Source organism: Aethalodelphis obliquidens, unplaced genomic scaffold (genome assembly GCF_003676395.1).
Source record: "Aethalodelphis obliquidens isolate GAN/ISIS:26980383/991018 unplaced genomic scaffold, ASM367639v1 scaffold53, whole genome shotgun sequence".
NCBI lineage: Eukaryota > Metazoa > Chordata > Mammalia > Artiodactyla > Delphinidae > Aethalodelphis > Aethalodelphis obliquidens.
In genome coordinates this window covers 13,959,046-13,977,689 of record NW_020837997.1, presented here as the reverse complement: position 1 = coordinate 13,977,689, position 18,644 = coordinate 13,959,046, and the positions used below count along the sequence as shown (strand labels likewise).

The 18,644-nt window shown below is 62.3% G+C and overlaps 1 protein-coding gene across 1 annotated transcript; it reads left to right on the top strand.

The window, feature by feature from the left end:
* The first annotated feature begins 336 nt into the window (after positions 1-336).
* ABCA7 (ATP binding cassette subfamily A member 7) lies at positions 337-18,628 on the top strand. The gene is given in 47 exon segments (XM_027086030.1): positions 337-1,669; positions 1,748-1,769; positions 1,772-1,807; positions 1,996-2,124; positions 2,127-2,136; positions 2,222-2,325; positions 2,482-2,558; positions 2,858-2,938; positions 3,168-3,324; positions 3,327-3,356; positions 3,441-3,577; positions 3,831-3,947; positions 4,137-4,808; positions 5,309-6,106; positions 6,198-6,399; positions 6,683-6,718; positions 6,721-6,787; positions 6,970-7,191; positions 7,556-7,687; positions 7,788-7,942; positions 8,116-8,253; positions 8,432-8,616; positions 8,894-8,992; positions 9,293-9,484; positions 9,743-9,803; positions 10,011-10,115; positions 10,192-10,346; positions 10,568-10,692; positions 10,775-10,805; positions 10,807-10,874; positions 11,051-11,338; positions 11,578-11,610; positions 11,724-11,901; positions 11,987-12,163; positions 12,165-12,973; positions 13,255-13,399; positions 13,492-13,633; positions 14,353-14,479; positions 14,551-14,671; positions 14,746-14,808; positions 15,845-15,975; positions 16,199-16,340; positions 16,926-17,085; positions 17,143-17,250; positions 17,559-17,637; positions 18,093-18,333; positions 18,434-18,628. Coding segments are annotated over 47 exon segments (7,515 nt in total). The 5' UTR covers positions 337-1,588; the 3' UTR covers positions 18,581-18,628.
* Positions 18,629-18,644: the final 16 nt, after the last annotated feature.

Here is an 18,644-nt window from a genome sequence, read left to right as displayed (position 1 = left end):
TCCTTGGGGTGCTGCAGCAAGAGGCGAGCGATCCCTTTAAGAAACCCGGCTCGGCGCGGCCCGGCTGTGACCCCGCCTCCCCCGTCGGCGCGCGCGGCTCCGGTTGGCCCGGCCTCTGAGTGGCGGCTATGGAAGCCAATGGGAGCGGATGGGGCGGGGCCTGGCCGGGACGCGGGACGCCAGGTACAGGTCGCTGCCGCGGTGCCGCGCCCGCTGCGAGGTCTTCTCTTTTTTTTTTTTTTGTGGTACGCGGGCCTCTCACTGTTGTGGCCTCTCCCGTTGCGGAGCACAGGCTCCGGACGCGCAGGCTCAGCGTCCATGGCTCACGGGCCCAGCCGCTCCGCAGCATGTGGGATCTTCCCGGACCGGGGCACGAACCCGAGTCTCCTGAATCGGCAGGCGGACTCTCAACCACTGCGCCACCAAGGAAGCCCCGAGGGCTCCTCTTAAAGGAGCCGCTCTCCCCAGCCGCTGTCGGGCGGAGGGAAGGAGGAAAGAGTTGGGGGCTGGAACGGTGGGAGTGTCCCGGAGAGAGAGGAAGGCCCTGAGACTCGAGGATGCAGGGGTGCGGATGGGTGGGAAGGAGGCAGATTCCGTGGGAAATCAGGGGTGAGGCCCGACTCCAGACTGTTACTCACCCTCACACCCTGCCGGGGAGTGTTGGGTGCGGCAGAATTGATCACTAAGTCTCCACGGGGAGGTATGAGCATCAGACTCACCAACCTACACCTGCAGCCCCTCTCCCCATTAGTACGCCGCTAAGCTCTCTGCCCCGTTTTACCAATACAGAAACAGAGGCTGTTCCCCGCAGGTCCCACTTGTAAAGGAGAGTCCTGGAGTGAGAGTCAGGGGTCCTGGGTCCACTCCCTGCCCCTCTGGCGGCCTCAGTTTCCCCATCTGTACAATGATGAAGTAGGCCAGGCTGGACAGTTCCAAGCAAGAACAGGATCAGGAATCGCTGGTTCCAGGCGCCGCCCCTGCTCTTTACTCATTTTCTGGATCTTGTGGGTCTTCTGAGCTGAAGAATACTACGTGAGGGGAGGGCAGATCTGGGGCCCTGCCTCCAGCTGGGTAACTTGCCTGTCTCTCTGGGGGCCTGGGGTGGCCCCTCTTCCAGCCAGTCGTGTAAAATACTCGTTGCTATTATCATTGGAGAAGAGCGCGGGGTGGGGTGGGGTGGGGGAAGGGAATCCTTCCCCGGGTTAGGGATGAGGCTGGGGGACGGGACCTGGAGGCCCCACCAGTAGGGCTTAGGGTGGAGCCTGGTGAGGAGAGAGTTAAGCCTAGGCTCCACCACCTGCAGGATTAATTGATCGCCTTTGGGCCCCCAGCTGCAGCCCTGGGCCCCTCAACCAATGAGATGCGAGGATGGATTCGGGCAGGGCTCCCATTGGCTTACTCCGCCCCTCTGGGGAGACAGGAGCCCCTTTAATTAGCGTGGACTGTTTGCTGGGCTCTAAGCAGAGCTTCCAGGAATAGAAGAGCGATAGAGAGATGATGAGGTTCAGAGAGGAACGGGGAGTTGCCCGCAGCCGCACAGTACGTCTTCAGCCTGGCCCCTCAGTCCTGTCTCCCGTCCATTCCCACCATGGCCTCCTGGACGCAGCTGATGCTGCTGCTTTGGAAGAATTTCCTGTACCGCAGGAGGCAGCCGGTAATGTCTGGTCGGGTGGGCCAGGGAGGGGCGGCCCGGGCGCCCCCCACGGTTCCCCACTCCCCCCCGCCCGTTCTGCCCCCGCCGTTTCAGCTCTTGGTGGAGCTGATGTGGCCGCACGCCATTCCCACCCCCAACTTGGGCAGCATGAATGTAAGCCTCCCAACGTCCAGCACTTTGGGGTTAGGGTTAGCAGTGGTCACCCCGTGCACAGGGGCCCCAGGGAGAGTCCGGAGCACAGGCCGGGCACCCGAATCATGGCTGAGAGGGGGCACTCTGTCGCCGGGGCTGTCATCACGCTGGGGACTCAGACGAGAAGCCCACGTCCGGCGTCCCCGCAGGCCATTTCCCCAACAAGCCGCTGCCGTCAGCGGGTACCGTCCCTGGACTCTAGGGCCTCATCTGCAACATGAGCAACACCTGTTTCCCACGGCCCATGCTCACCGAGGAGCCTGGCGTCCTCAGCACCTTCAGGACTCCCTGTAAGCCAGCGGCAGCGGGGGCGGCCGGGTGTGTGTGGGTGGAGGGCCGCCCAGCCACCGCCTCCCGCCCTCTCTCTGTCCCCAGGGTCTCCCGGCTCCTGGCAGATGCCCACACTGTCCTGGGGGCCCCCAGGGCCCACAGGATGCTGGCTAGCCTGAGGCAGCTGATGCCTACGCTGAGGGCTGCACGTGGAGCAGGTGAGAAGGCAGGGCCCATGGCAGGCAGGGCGGGGCCGGGCTCTGAGCACGGGCCTGCCTCCACTTGCTGGGCTGTGAAGCACGGGATGGGGCGTGTCTCGGTTTAAGCTTTGCCTAACCCTGGGCTTCTGTGCTTTACTCCCTCAGCCTGGGCTCAGCTGAGTGCCTAGCCCAAGGAGGGACCGTCCCTGGCCACGGAGCTGCTGGGGACACTGATGCAAGGGGTGAGGTGGGGCAGGGCAAGGCCAGCTGGAGCCCTGGACGCTGTTCTCGTGGAGTCCCGCCCTGCCCCTCGTGAGCCAGCCTCCAGGCCTTTGCCTGGGCCCTCCTTGGTGCCTGGGAGGGCCTGAGATACTCCAGCCCTGAGACCTTGAACAAGCCCATTTGCCTCTAGCAGCCTCAGTTTCCCTGTTTGTAAAATGGGGCCTATGATAGTATGGACCCCCTGGGAACTTGGCAAGGTACTGGACCCCTGGTGAGACAGCAGTGAACGTCGTTGTCACCTTGTCATCTTTCTCCCCAGGAATCCCTGGCGTTTGTGCTGGGCCAGGCCCAGGATTCCTTAGACAGCCTTGTGGAAGCAGCAGAAGACCTGGCCCAGGAGGTAAGAGGCCCGCGCAGCCTCTACCCCAGCCAGGAAATTGGGTGGGCTGCCTGGAAGGGGAGGTGACAGGGCAGCCCCAGGCACCTATCTTTGGTAGGTTTTGGGGGGCACTTGGGCAGAAAGAGAGGGAGAGGGTGCTCCTGGCGGAGTCCCCTGCCCTGGTTAAGGCTTGGCGGTAGGACCACGTGGAAGGGAAGCCTGCCCGGGCCCTCTGGTGACCCGTCTCCAGCTCCTGGTGCCACCTGGCCTGGTGGAGCTGTGGGCACTGCTGTGGAGACCCCAAGGGCCAGGTGGCCCCCTGGAGGCGGTGGCAGAAGCCCTGTGCAGTGCCGGGGGCCCAGCAAGCCGGTATGAGGCCAGTGACCTGAAGGAGCTGGTGTGGCAGGAGCGGCACGGGCCCTGCCACACCACAGCCTGAGTGGCTGAGCTGGCTTCCCAGCCGGGGAGGTGGGGCCAGGATGTGGGCGGGCGCAGGGCCTCATGGTGCACCCCTCGGCGCTAGGCTCCACCCGCACTGAGCTGGTGGGGGCCCTGGACGCCCACCCCCTGTCCCACCGGCTCTGGAGGCGCCTGAAGCCGCTGGTCCTGGGGAAAGTAGTGTTCAGCTCACGGCCCAGGTGACGGTGGGAGGGGTCCCACGTCCCGGCCTCAGATCAGGGCGGGGAGGGCCAGGCCAGAGGGAGGGCCCTGACCAGGAGACGGGCGGCCCCTGGGCTGGGTCCGGGAAGCGGGGTCTAGAAGGGGTAAGAGTTTGCCAGGTTACAGACAGCGCTCAGAGGCACAGGATGGAGCAGAGGGGGGGAAGCAGGAGGGGTGGGCAGGGGTCCTCAGAGGAGGGGAAGGGTCGTGAACAGGCAAGGCCGGCATAGACCTCGGCGCCCGCCTCCTGCAGGTGAACCAAACCTTCCAGGGGCTGGCGCTGTTCAAGGGCATCCAGGAGGTGTGGGAGCTGCTGGGCGCCCCGCTCTTGAACTTCGCGAACGACAGCGCCGGCGTCGCACGGCTGCAGGTGGGGCCAGGACGCCGGGCAGCAGAGTCATGCCCTGCTGAGGATTTGAGCAAAAGGGCAGGGCCTTCTGGGCAAGGGTGTGGAGCTGGGAAGTGGTATCCACGGTGAGCTCCGGCCGCAGGGATGGGAAGAGGGGTGACAGGCCCTGAATGCCCGAAACAGACTCCCACCTTCCCCGACACCCCCCAGAGGCTCCTGCAGGTCACAGGAAGAAGGCAGCCAGGAGCTGGAGGCCAGGACCGGGGAGAGGCTCTTCGTGCCTTTCTGAACCCCCGAAGTGGTGGCTGCAGCTGGCATGAGGCCCATGCTGATATGGGACACCTGGTGGGCACACTGGGCCGTGATGGAGGTGAGGGGCCGCCCACCTGGGGAAATCTCTCTGAGGGGAGGGGCAGCCCTGCTGTGGGACTCCTAGGAGGAAACGCGGCTCCACCCTCAGGTCCAGAGGACGACCCTGGGACCTCGGACCCACGCCCAAGCCCCTCCCAGTGCGTGACTCTGGACGAGCTGGAGGCTGCGCCCTCAGAGGCTGCCCTGGTGGAGCGGGCCCTGGAGCTGCTCTCCGAGCCCGAGGACTTCCCGGACTCTTCGCAGTCCCCAGGCCCTGGCCATGTGCGCATCAAGATCCGCATGGACATCGATGACGTCACAAGAGCCAATAAGATCAGGGACAGGTGGGGGGCCTTGTGGGGCGGGGCCGAGGGAATGGGGATGCCAGGGAGCATCCCACCTACCGTAGACCTTGGTAGGTGGAGCCCAAGACTCCTTAGACCAACTGGGGCCTGCGGTAGGCGGAGCCTATGGTGTGAGGGGCGCGGCCAAGGGCTTGGCAGACGCGGGCTCAACCCTCGGCTTCTGGGATAAGATTAGAGCGCTTGGGGCTCCCCTGATGGCGCAGTGGTTGAGAGTCCGCCTGCCGATGCAGGGGAGACGGGTTCGTGCCCCGGTCCGGTAAGATCCCACATGCCGCGGAGCTGCTGGGCCCGTGAGCCATGGCTGCTGATCCTGCTGTGCAACGGGAGAAGCCACAACAGTGAGAGGCCCACGTACAGAAAAAAAAAAAAAAAAAAAAAAGAGCGCTTGGCAGGTGGGGCTACGTGCATAATTGAGGAGGCAGGTGAGGGCGGAACTAAAGTTGTGATGGGCAGGTCCCAGCCACTCCCATACTCGCCTCAGATTTTGGGACCCCGGTGCGGCTTCGTGTACCTGCTACGTGGACGACGCGTGAGCGCCCCCTCCTCACTCATTCACTCAGATGCCAGATCCCGGGTCTCAGGGTGCGGCCAGGGTTCCGTTTGGAATATTCACGCAGTCAAGGCTGAGAACTACAGTTTAGAGGGACCACTCTCCGTGACTTGTAGCGGGAGGAGGAGGGATTCCTGAGGGTCGGGGGTCTCCGGGAGCTGGGAGAACGTGGCCTAACAGCCAGAACCCTGAGGCGCCATCAAGGGTCTGATGATAAGAGAGGACAAATGTCCCCGCTGGCCTCACCTTGGGATCCCAGTGCGCGCACCCTCGTGCCAGATGGGGGCAGCGCGGCGTCTCCGGCCTCCACCCCAGCTGCCCACTGCCCCAGGTTCCTGCGCGTGCTGAGCCGGTCACTGCCGCTCTTCCTGATGCTGGCCTGGATCTATTCGGTGGCGCTGACCGTGAAGGCTGTGGTGCGTGAGAAGGAGACGAGGCTGTGCTGCACGATGTGCGCCATGGGGCTCAGTGGCGCCGTGCTTTGGCTGGGCTGGTTCCTCAGCTGTCTCGGGCCCTTCCTTCTCAGCACCGCGTTGCTCGTGCTGGTGCTCAAGGTGGGCGCACCCCGGCCTTCCCGGCTCCAGAATGGGTGCGCGTGTACGCGGGAGGGTAACAGGCAGGGGGCGCCTCGCAGGGTTGCGCGTCCCGGGGCGAATCCGTGCGCTCCCTCCAGCTGCCTTTGCCTCCCTGCAGTCGGGGACATCCTCCCCTACAGCCACGCGGTGGTGCCCTTCCCGTCCTTGGCGGCTTTCAAGGTGGCCACGGTGGTCCAGAGCTTCTTTCTGAGCGCCTGCTTCTCCCGAGCCAACCTGGCAGCCGCCTGCGGGGGCCTCGCCTACTTCGTGCTCTATCTGCCCTACGTGCTGTGCGTGGCCTGGCGGGACCAACTGCCCGTGGGCGGCCGTGTGGCCGCGGTGAGAGCCGGGTCGGGTGGGGTGCGGGGGTGCAAGGCACCCTTAGCTGCCCTTGCTTTCCACCCACCTACCTACCTGCCCTAACCCGCAGAGCCTTCTGTTGCCCGTGGCCTTCGGCTTCGGCTGCGAGAGCCTGGCACTGCTGGAGGAGCAGGGCGAGGGCGCGCAGTGGCACAACGTGGGCACTGGGCCTATAGCCGATGTCTTCAGCCTGGCCCAGGTCTCGGGTCTTCTGCTGCTCGACGCTGCGCTCTACGGCCTCGCCACTTGGTACCTGGAGGCTGTGTGCCCAGGTGGGCCGTAAGAGGTGCACAGGCGCCAGGGAGGCTGGGCTGAGGGGCGGGGCCCAGGATGGGGCGGGGCTTAGGGGTCTGGAAGCCGGAGGTGAGAGGGTGGGGATTCCTGGCACCTGAGCACATGCGCACAGGTGGCTGCGTTTGAGGGATGGTCTGGGGCGGGTGGGCGGGGCTTCCTGATTACTTCCTACCTGGATGCCCTAATCCCAGGGGTATGGCCAGCAGCCGGCACACACCAGGGGAATGGGTTCAAGCGGTAACTGAGTACCACTCCCCACAGGCGAGTACGGGATCCCCGAACCGTGGAACGTTCCCTTCGGAGGAGCTACTGGTTTGGGCCTCAGACCTCCAAGTGCCCAGCCCCCTGCCCCACAGGACCCCAAGGGTGAGGCCCGACAGACCTTAGCAGCCACTTCCCTGTCTGGATTCCCAGGCCCCCCCAAAGCCCAGGTTCCCGCGGATTCCAATCCTCTGGACACCCCTAGTTCTCCAGGCCCCCTGAGGCTCCCCTAACTCCTACAGAACCCTGCCCCACAAGTCCCCGACTCCACAAACCAGCTTGAACAGCCCCCAGGACCCCGGGGGCTCCCATGGCTGAGTCTGCCCTCCTTCCCCAATGCTGGTGGAAGAGGCACCCCCTGGCCTGATTCCAGGAGTCTCCATACGGAGCCTGGAAAAGCGCTTTCCTGGTAACCCACAGCCGGCCCTGCACGGGCTCAGCCTGGACTTCTACCAGGGCCTCATCACCGCCTTCCTGGGCCACAATGGGGCTGGCAAGACGACCACTCTGTGAGCAGCCGTCGCTCCCCTCCCCCCCAGTTCCTCTCTCCCCGCCCCCCAGGGCCTCAGCTTGCACACCTGTTCAAGGGGAAGGACATCTGGGGTCAGAAGGTCCCTGTCTGTACAGTGAGGGCAGGACACCCCCCTCCCCAGTTCACTTTGGGTCCCCCCTGCAAGTTCACTTTGGATACACAATAGGTAGGCGATAAGTATATTCTCTGAGCCTCACTTTCCCTCCCCTGTAAAATGGGAACATAATACTCCTTCGGTCTGGGCATACAGTAGGTGCCCTATATGTGCTGGTGCCTCTTCTCTGGGAACCTCAGTTTCCCCCTCTGAAGGAGCAGCTGCTCTGCGATCCCTGCACCCCCAGGTCCATCCTAACCGGCCTCTTCCCACCCACTGCTGGCTCCGCCTGTGTCCTGGGCCACGATGTCCGATCCAACATGGCAGCCATCCGGCCCCACCTGGGAGTCTGCCCACAGTACAGTGTGCTGTTTGACATGTGCGTCTCAGTGGGCCTGGGGCATGGCAATGGGGGGCTGGGTGCTCTCTGGGCCCCTGCCCACCATGGTAGCCACCCTGTCTTTTGCCCATGGCCACAGGCTGACCGTGGATGAGCACGTCTGGTTCTATGGGCGGTTAAAGAGTCTGAGTGCAGCTGCCGTGGGCCCCGAGCAGGACCGTCTGATGCAGGATGTGGGACTGGTCTCCAAGCGGCATGCACAGACTTGCCACCTCTCTGGGGAGGAGCCTTTGGGTCTGCAGAGATGAGGATGGGGAGGGGGCTAGGGCTTTATCCTGAGGATGGGGGGATGTCAGAGGAGACAGGAACTGAGGTCCAGGTGGGTAGGGAGAGGCGCAGGAAGAAGGGAGGTAGCCCTGCCCAAGCCTGTGGGTCCTGTTGAGATCCCAACCCCTGTCCCAACCCAGGTGGGATTCAGTGGAAGCTTTCAGTGGCCATTGCCTTTGTGGGTGGCTCCCAAGTCGTTATCTTGGATGAGCCCACAGCTGGTGTGGACCCTGCTTCCCGTCGAGGCATTCGGGAGCTGCTGCTCAAATACCAGGATGGTAAGAATTGAGGGTGGCCTGAGGTTCCCCTGGATTCTGCTTGAGAGACCAGAAGATGTTTCTGACAAAGAGGTGTTGGGGGATGGGGTTTTGAGGGATGAGTAGGAGTTCACTGCATGGGGCAGAGACCACAGCTTCGGCAGCCTGATGGCATGAGTGGGTTGGGTCCCATGCCCAGATCGCACATTGATCCTCTCCACCCACCACCTGGATGAGGCAGAGCTGTTGGGAGATCGTGTGGCAGTGGTGGCGGGCGGCTGCTTGTGCTGCTGTGGCTCCCCGCTCTTCCTGTGGTGTCATTTGGTCTCCAGATACTACCTGACACTGGTGAAGTGTCCCCCAGCCCTGGCCACCAGCAAAAAGGTGAGGGCTGGGCTTCCCTGGTGGCGCAGTGGTGGAGAGTCCGCCTGCCGATGCAGGGGACACGGGTTCGTGCCCCGGTCTGGGAAGATCCCACATGCCGCGGAGCGGCTGGGCCCGTGAGCCATGGCCGCTGAGCCTGCGCGTCCGGAGCCTGTGCTCCACAACGGGAGAGGCCACAGCGGTGAGAGGCCCGCGTACCGCAAAAAAAAAAAAAAGTGAGGGCTGGAGCTGACCTCCATCCACTGTCTCTCAAGGCTCTGGCCAGCCCTGCCCGCAGGGTGACACTGACTTGAAGGACAACATGGATCCTGGGCAGGAAAGGGAGCCAGGCAGCCAGGCCAGCACTGCCGGTGAGGGCCGGGGTGGGAGAGCCAGAGTGAGGGGCTGTTGGGTGACAGTGGCTTGGTTCAGGGCAACAGGGCTTCACAACCCCGGGCTTGACTCCTGACACCAGGCTGAGCCGACACATGGACCTACTCCTGGACTCTGACCCTGGGTGGACTCTGGCTCTGACCCCGGGTCAAGTCCTGCCCTTGGGTACCTAATCCTGACGTCCTCTGCCCTCAGGGACAGGTCCCTCATGGGTCACCCAAGCCCCTTCTCCAGGGGGGCAGGGATGGGGGGGCGGGGCAGGAGCCACGGCTGCCCACGCCTCCAGGGCCCCTGACATGCTCAGCTGCTGGCCCTGGTGCAGAGCCACGTGCCCGGGGCACGGATGGTCAAAGAGCTGCCACACGAGCTGGTGCTGGTGCTGCCCTACCAGGGCGCCCCGGACAGTAGCTTCGCTGAGCTCTTCTGCGAGCTGGACCAGCGGTTGGGGAAGCTGGGACTGGCCGGCTTCGGGATCTCCGACACCAGCCTGGAGGAGGTGTGGCTCCTGGGGGAGGTGTGGGGGTGCCGGGAGGAGGGCTGCCTGGAGGAGGTGGTGCTTGGAAGGATGAAGAGGAAGACGTCTGCCTATTGACAGCTGGGTGTCCCAGGGTGGAGTCGGCACACACAGAAGCCTGGAGACTCAGGGGCCCTCCGGGAGGCCTGGGGACCCCCAGTGTATGAGGGGTGGTGGCTCCCAAGTCCCCCTCCCTCCCCTGTGTCCCCAGGCTCTGAGCGCCCTGCTTCGTCTCCCCAGATCTTCCTGAAGGTGGTGGAGGACTGTGCTGTGGACACAGGCCCAGGGGGTGCGGCCGCAGGTCTCTGTCTTGATCCCTCAACCTGGTCCAGAGTTAGACCTGACTTTAGACCAAGTCCCCATCCCTGGCTGACGTGGCCCAAGGCATAGCCCTGACCTCCACCCCTGATTCCTGACCCCTCCACTGTGAACCTTGACGTTAGCCCAGACCCCAGGCTGAACACTAACCCTGACCCTGAACCTGACCCCAACACTGGTAACTCCACAGATGGTAGGCCCAGGCAGCACCCGTGCTCAGGCATTGCTCATCTGGACGCGACTGCAAGGCTGCAGATTCTGCTAGAGGAATCAGCCCTGGAGAATGGGGGGCTGGGTGAGTTGTCCCCACCCGGCCCTGTGGCCCCTCCTGGTCCCCGGGGCATGAGCACTGACCCTCCTATCCCTCACAGCGGGCTCTGCCCCCGAGACACAGGCCTTGCAGAGCTCTGGGCCAGACGCCGCAGGCTGTGTACATGGCTGGGTGCTGGCCCACCAGCAGCTCCGGGCCTTGCTTCTCAAGCGCTTCCTGCTTGCCTGCTGCAGCCGCTGTGGCCTGTTCGCACAGGTGAGGGGGGCTAGGCACGAGGGAGGGCGTGTGGGGGACCCTGAGTGCCTGTTCTCAACTCTGTGACCTAATTCAACAGCCTAATCCCAGGTGTATCCCCTACTCTGAACACTTTTTGAGAGCACTGGGGAGCCATGGATGGTTCTAGAGCGGGATCAGGGAAGGGTGCAGGCAAGCTTGGAGGGCAGACCAGGAGGGCAGCTGATGGGCTGGTCCTTCAGATTGTGCTGCCTGCCCTCTTCGTGGGCTGGGCACTGGTGTTCAGCCTCATCATGCCTCCTTTCGGATACTACCCAGCTCTGCAGCTCAGTCCCAGCATGTATGGCTCCCAAGTGTCCTTCTTCAGGTGAGTGCAGAGGAGAGGGGCCTGGTGGTGGGAGCGCCAGGAGCCTGTGGGTACAGCCCTGACTTGCGCCCCCTTTGCGCAGCGAGGATGCCCCAGGGGACCCTGAATGTGCCCCGCCTGCTCGAGGTGCTGCTGGAAGAGGCCGGATTGGAGGAGGCTTACCTGAAAAATAACTCCAACAGGTGAGGGCCCGCCAGCCTGGACCTTTCTCCTCTCTGGTCTCAGTTTCCCTATCTGGGCTCTGGCCAGTGGGCCTCAGGTGCCTCGGGTATCCCCCATGCCTGCTTGGGAGCTGGGCGCCCCCACATTCCAGGAACCCTGGAAGCCGGGTGCCCCAGCCCTGCACCCACCCCCGCAGGGCACCTGAGTGCACACAGCCTGCCGTCTGCCAGTTCTCGGTGCCCGAGGTTCCTGCAGATGTGGCTAAGGTCCTGGCCAGCGGCAACTGGACTCCGGAGTCTCCGTCCCCTGCCTGCCAGTGCAGCCAGCCTGGTGCCCACCGCCTGCTGCCCAACTGCCCTGCTGTGGCCGGCTGCCCCCCGCCTCCCCAGGCACCGACCAGCTCGGGCAAGGTGGTCCAGGACCTAACAGGCCGGAAACTGTCTGACTTCCTGGTCAAGACCTACCCACGCCTGGTGCGCCAAGGGTGAGCACTGCCCTGGACTTGGCGTGCCCGGCTGTAGCAGGGTCCTCAGGTGGAGGAAGTGTTCTGTTCCTGGGGGAGGTTGGGGAGAGGGTGATGTCCAGCCTGGGGTTCCCAGCTGGGGCTTCCTAGGAGCCTTCCATACCTCATCGTTTCTATTTATCTCACCCAACTCAACTCCCCAGAATCTCTCTGTCTCTGTCTCACTCATCTTTGTGTCTGTGTGTTTGTCTCTATCACAGCCTGAAGACCAAGAAGTGGGTGAACGAGGTCAGGTGAGGAGTGTCCTCTGCCTGGGCTCCATTCCTGTGCCCTCTGCCTGCCTGCTGGGAGACCTGCCACCCCATCCTCCCCGACCCTCAGCTGCCCCTCCTCCACTGCCTCACAGGTATGGGGGCTTCTCCCTGGGGGGCCGAGACCCGGGCCTGCCCTCGGGGCTTGAGGTGGGCCGCTCTGTGGAGGAGCTGCGGGCACTGCTGAACCCCCAACTGGGAGGGGCCCTCGACCACATCCTGAACAACCTCACAGCATGGGCTCTTGGTCTGGACATTCAGGATGGCTTCAAGGTGGGAACTGGGAGTGGTGGGCTGGCGCTGCTGGGCGTAGGTCTGACCCCCGCACGCTGACCCCTTGGCCCTGACCCTACCACAGATCTGGTTCAACAACAAGGGCTGGCATGCCGTGGTGGCCTTTGTCAACCGAGCCAACAACGCTCTCCTACTTGCCCGCCTGCCGCTAAGCCCCGCCCACCGTGCCCACAGCATCACCACGCTCAATCACCCCCTGAACCTCATCAAGGAGCAGCTGTCTGAGGCCACGCTGTGAGTCCCCCAGCTCTGTGTATCCCCCCAGCATCAGTTGGTTTCTCTGTTGTTTGGGGCGATGGGAGTTGGATTTACGCTCTGCTACGCTCTTGCTGTGTAAATGGGGAACAGGAACTGCTCCTCTCCACTCCCTAGGCCAGGGTAATGGGACATCATCAGGCTCCATGGGCTCCAGTCTCCCCCAGCTGCCTGCACATTCTCGTCACATCAACTTTTATTCTACTAGAGACCTGGAAAACCTCTCCCTGCCTAATGACCCGAAATGGCTCAAGCCATCTCCCCCATCCATACCCAGCCCTGAGGACCTCTGTCCCATCAGTGGTGTGCACAGTTCCCCTCTGAACATCTCACGTACCCTCGCCCCCAGAATGGCCTCCTCAGTGGACGTGCTTGTCTCCATCTGTGTGGTCTTCACCATGTCCTTTGTCTCGGCCAGCTTCACCCTTGAACTTTCTCTGGGACATGGTGCGGGGACTGCCTGGAGGGGTGGGGGCCCCGCCACCACTTGCCACTGTCCCTTCTGGCCCTTTCTGGGCAGGGACTTGTCTAGGATGGCCCAAGTAAAGTCTTGGGGATTGTGGGAGACCTCATGTCCTGCTACCCAAAGCACAGGGAGGAGGTCAGGGTGGGGCACAGTGCCGAGGGTGCCAGTTCCCACCCCTGCACACCGAGGGGGGAAACTGCCACCTCCGATGCAGTGTAACTACTTGGTGCCAGTGTCCATCGTGGTGCTCATCTTTCTGGCCTTCCAGCAGAGGGCGTACGTGGCCTCTGCCAACCTGCCTGCCCTCCTGTTGTTGCTACTACTGTATGAGTGAGGCCCCTAGCCCTTCAGGGCTTGTTCTTACTGACTCCCCCCAACACTGTTGAGGGAGATGGGGCTCTGTAGCAGCTCCTAAGGAGAGGGTATGGAGCTCTGAAGTGACCCCAAGTGTGATCTAATTCAGTGGTGTGCCGAGGTGGCCTTAAAAGCTCATCTTGGCTTGATCCGTGTTATAAGGGCCTAAAACACAGAAGTAGGAAGGGAGATCTGTATTACTTTTAGGGCTGCTCAGCCCCTGTCTGGCAGTAACAGTGGCTCCTGTTACCCCTCAGCTGGTCCATCACACCGCTCACGTACCCACCCTCCTCCTTCTTCTCCATGCCCAGCATGGCCTACATGGTGCTCACCTGCATCAACCTCTTTATCGGCATCAACGGCAGCATGGCCACCTTTGTGCTCGAGCTCTTCTCTGATCAGGTGGGACCCGACAAGGTTGGGCCTCGGGCTGGGGTTGGACTGGGCATCGGCCTTGGCCCCTTACCCACCTCCTTCTTCCTGCCCCTGAGTAGAAGTTACAGGAGGTGAGCTGGATCCTGAAGTGGGTCTTCCTTATCTTTCCTCACTTCTGCCTGGGCTGGGCGCTCATTGACATGGTGAGGAACCAGGCCATGGCTGACGCTTTTGAGCGCTTGGGAGAGAACTTCCCTCCAGGTGGGGAAGTGCCAGATGAGAGTCAATTCTATAGGGTAGGGACAAACAGTAGCCCCCAGGAAGAGACCTGGAGGTCTTAGGTGGCCCCCAAGGGCTTGAAGGCCAAGTTAGACGTACAGCAAAGCAGCCATAAAAATCTAATTCCATTTGGTCACATCGTAAAAGGTCTAAGGCACTAAATAAGGGAGGTGGTGATACCGCTGTTTTCTTTTTCTTTTCTTTTTTTCTTATATATATGTTTTAATAGATTAATTTAATTTATTTATTGGCTGCGTTGGGTCTTCAGTGCTGCGCGAGGGGTTTCTCTAGTTGCGGCGAGCGGGGGCTACTCTTCGTTGCAGTGTGCGGGCTTCTCACTGTGGTGGCTTCTCTTGTTGCGGAGCACGGGCTGTAGATGCACGGGCTCAGCCGTTGTGACTCACGAGCTCCAGAGCGCAGGCTCAGTAGTTGTGGCACATGGGCCTCATTGCTCTGCGGCATGTGGGATCTTCCCGGACTAGGGCTCGAACCCATGTCGTCTGCATTGGCAGGTGGATTCTTAATCACTGCGGCACCAGGGAAGCCCCGATGCTGCTGTTTTCCATGCCAATTAGACCCCAGTTGAGTGGCCTATTCAGCTTGGTCCTTTCCGTTAAGAACCCAGGGTGACCTGAATGGGGAGAGGCCCAGAAACCAAACCCCTAAAATGACCCAATCCCTCCTTCATGTCCTCACAGGAGATGGGCAGTTCCAGTCACCCCTGCGCTGGGAGGTTGTCAGCAAGAACCTTTTGGCCATGTTGATACAGGGGCCCATCTTCCTCCTCTTTACACTCCTGCTGCAGCACCACAACTGCCTCCTGCCACAGTCAGTGGGGACCACGGAGGGTGGTAGGGGCTGGGATCTGGCTTTGGGCCCACTCATGTCTCTGCCCTCAGACCCAAGCTGAGGCTGCTGCCTGCCCTGGGAGAGGAGGATGAGGATGTGGCCCGTGAGCGGGGGCGGGTGGTACAAGGAGCCACCGAGAGGGACGTGTTGGTGCTGAGGGACCTGACCAAGGTGGGTGCAGAGTGCTGGGTTGGGTGGCTCCCACTGGCCCACCCACCTTTCTCACGGACCTGCATCCCTCCCAGGTGTGCCCTGGGCAGAGGACACTGGCTGTCGACCTCCTGTGTCTTGGGATCTCCCCTGGTGAGGTAAGTCCAGGGTGGAGGTCCTGGTGCAGGGGTGAGAGGCTGCCCTACTGTGCACCCAGTGCTCTGTACTGTTTGTGCCTACCTCCTTCTACTGAACACCTACTGTGAGCCTGTTTCCCTTTATTGAGCACCTACTGTGCACTTTTATTGAGTACCTACTGCCTGCCAATATCTGAAGTCCTATTTTGAGCCAGCGAATCTCATTAAGCACCTACTGCATGCTTACATTTATTGATCCCTACTGTGTGCAATAAGGTATGAATAAGATCCTAGTGAGGACGGATTTATTATTGAGCATCTATTGGGCTCCCATACATAGGCCTGCTACCTTAATCAAGCACCTATACTATGTGCTAGCACTTATTGAGTACCAGTTGTATATACTAAAGCATTATTGAGCCCCCCTGTGTGTACCAAAAGTGTATTGAACATCACCTTTGTGATGATCAACTTTTATCAAGTTAACAGCATTTGTTGAGCCCCTACTATATATGTGTCAAGCATTTGCTAACAACCAGTATTTAGTAGGCACGTGCTTTGTACCAGTTCACATTCAAGCAATTGCTTTGTGCAAACTTTTCTGCTGTGGGCCGTTTACTGGCCACCTGCTAGGGGCTGGCACATACCTGTGCATATGTGTGGTGTGTTAGTGTCGTCGTCACTCTTTAGCAAGTGCCTACTGTGTGCAGCCAACCTCTCCACTGTGGGCTGACTGCACACCCAGCATGAATTCTCAGCAGGTGCCATTGCCATCAGGTACCCACTGCATGGCAGGAAACATTCTGAAATCTCCTGCCTCGATATTTATGGAGCACTGGCTGTGTGTGACCTTTATAGGATACGTACTGCGTGCCAGGATTGATTAAACACATGCTGTGTGCCAACCAGAATTCCTGCTGTGTGACAGCTGTATGCCTACCCACACACCCCAGTATCTGCCCCAGGGGTCCCTTTGTCCACAGCCCTCCACGTGGAAACTGAGTAACCCACCCCCAGAAATCAGAGATGCTGGGACAAGTGTCCAGGCCTCTGTGAGTACCGTCTCTGGGTGTACCCACACTGTTTTGGGCTGCTGGGCGTGAACGGAGCGGGGAAAACGTCCACGTTCCACATGGTGACTGGGGACACGGTGCCCAGCGGGGGCGAGGTGGTGCTGGCAGGCCACAGGTGAGGGGCTCTGGAGCCTTTGTTCCTCCCCACCCCCCGCCTTTGCATGCACGGATCGGGTGGGGCTTGAGTCCCTGACCCCCACACCTCTGCAGGGTTGACTTGGCCCTGAGACACCTTCTGTCCCTTACCAGGGTGGGTGGGCGGGCCCTGAGACCCCTGCTTGCCCCCAGTATGGCCGGGGCCCAGCTAGTTCCTGAAGTTCTCTGTTCCCCATCCCCAGCGTGGCTCGGGAACCGGCCGTAGCTCACTGCCGCATGGGCTACTGCCCTCAGTTGGATGCCATCTTCGAGCTGCTGACCGGCCGCGAGCACCTGGAGCTGTTTGCACGCCTGCGCGGTGTCCCGGAGGCCCAGGTTGCCCAGGTGACACTCCCCACAACCAACCCCTCCGGTCTCCGCCCCCAACCCCGCCCCTGGACCGTAGCCTACCCTGGTGCTCCTTGGCCACACCCTGAGTCCAGGTCCACCCACGCTTGGTCCTCTGGCCCCGCCCCTGCCCTCCCCCAGCTCCTACATACTCACTTGGGTCTACCTCCCTTTCCCACTGTCCTCCCTGCTTAGGGACCCGCCCCTTCCCTCCTTGACCCTTCTGGCTATGGCCCCGCCTACTCACTTCCTGCTTAGGGCTTCCTGGTGGCTTCCTGCCCTGGGCCAGGTCCTGCCTCTCCCTTACTCTGGCCCCGCCCTCAGGTAGCAGTCCTGCCCCTGTACTCGCTCTGGCCCCACCCTCTTTAGTTACCTTCCACCCCCTTCCTCGCCCTAGCCCCTCCCACTCACCCTGCTCCCCCATGCTCACTCTGCCCCCCCTCATTCTGGCCCTCCTCCTCACTCTGGCCCCCCATTCTCTGACCCCCGCTATCCTGGCCCCCCTGCTCACTCTGGTCCCCCTACTCTGACCCGGTCCCCCCCCAGTGCTCACTCTGCTCCTCCCACTTCGTCCCGCCACAGACAGCAAGCTCGGGCCTGGGGCGCCTGGGCCTCCCTCAATGTGCGGACAGCCCCGTGGGCACCTACAGCCGGGGCAACAAGCGGAAACTGGCGACAGCCGTGGCTCTGGTGGGGGATCCAGCTGTGGTCTCTCTGGTATGTGAGGGGGAGGGCAGGGGGCGTGTGCGCAGAGTAGGGGCGGGGCCCCGCTTAAGCATCTCCCTGCTCCCAGGACGAGCCACCACTGGCACGGACCCTGGCGCACGGCGTTTTCTCTCGAACAGCCTTCTGGCCGTGGTGCCCACCTCACACATGTGGGCCCTGAACCGGACGGCTGGGTCTGCGGGTCCAGGTGTTCCATCCTGGGGAGAAAGGTGGACCAGGCCCGAGCTAGAGGCTATCAGAGCACAGGGTCACAGGGGATGGCATGGTCCTCGCTTGGGGGAGGGTGCCAGGCCTGAGTGGGAGAACACACGGAGGTGGTACCCGGCCCAGGGAACAGAGCAGTCTGGGCCTGACAGGAAGTGTTCAGAGCACAGGGTGGTCCAGAGCTGGAGGCTGAGGGTCCCCAGCAGGAGCAGCCCAGTGACCGGCACCGCCCGTCCAGGCCTGGCCAGAGCTCACGGCTCCGGGCTCCCACAGCATGGGGGAGAGAGGCGCTCTGCACGCACCTGGCCATCATGGTGAACGGGCGGTTCCGCTGCCTGGTCAGCACGCAGCACCTCCAGGGCCGGTGAGTGGGGTGAGGCTTCAAGGCCTGGGTGCGGGCAGATCCGGGTGGGGGTGTAGGTGGGGCCGGAGGGGAGATCAAGCGGGGTCAGGTTGGCTCTCAGCGGGGAAGAGACAAGCATTATGGACTGTCCAGGATGAGAGGGGTGATGAGGTCTGATGGCTGAGGGTGGGTCCATGGGCGGAGACACAAGAAGGTCTGCAAGTGGGTGTGGCCCAGAGGTTGGACTGGGGCGTGGCATTGCGTGGGCGGGGCCTGGGAGAAGCAGGGTTAGAGAAGGGATGAGCATGTAGGAGGGGTGAGGACGAGCAGGGGTTGGGGTCAGGTGTGTTGGGCAGGGGGTCAACAGGAGCCAGGTATAGGGGTGGGGCTAGGAGAGAGCTGGAGGGTGGTGTGGGTGGGTCTTAGGGAAGAGCGGGCTGCGGGACTCCACCCCACCCCACCCTACCCTACCCTAGGTTCAGGGCTGGCCACACGCTGACCCTGCGGGTGTCCGAGTCTCAGTCCGAGTCGGTGGCAGCCTTCGTGGCGGCCACGTTCCCGGGGGCCGAGCTACGGGAGGTGCACGGTGGCCGCCTGCGCTTCCAGCTGCTTCCGGGAGCGCGCTGCGCCTTGGGGTACCTCTTTGGAGAGCTGGCGGCACGTGGCGCAGAGCACGGTGTGGAGGACTTTTCTGTGAGCCAGACCACGCTGGAGGAGGTGACCTCAGCGCCAGGACGGGGCTGGTGGTAAAGGTGGGGCTGGGGGCCAGACCCTTCAGCTGACCTCCCTTCTGTTTCCTTGGGCTGCCCAGCACTAGGTATTCCTGTAACTCTCCAAGGATCAGGGGAAGGAGGAGGACAAGAAGGACGCAGAAGTGGGGGCGGACCCTGTGCCAGGCCCACAGACCCCCAGACTCATCACCCAGTTCCTCGAGGACCACAGCATGGCCGGGACGGTGCTCTGAGCCTCCCTCTCCTCCGTGGAGCTGGTGGGGGGCCCTGGGAGTGACCAAGGCAGGGCAGAGGGGT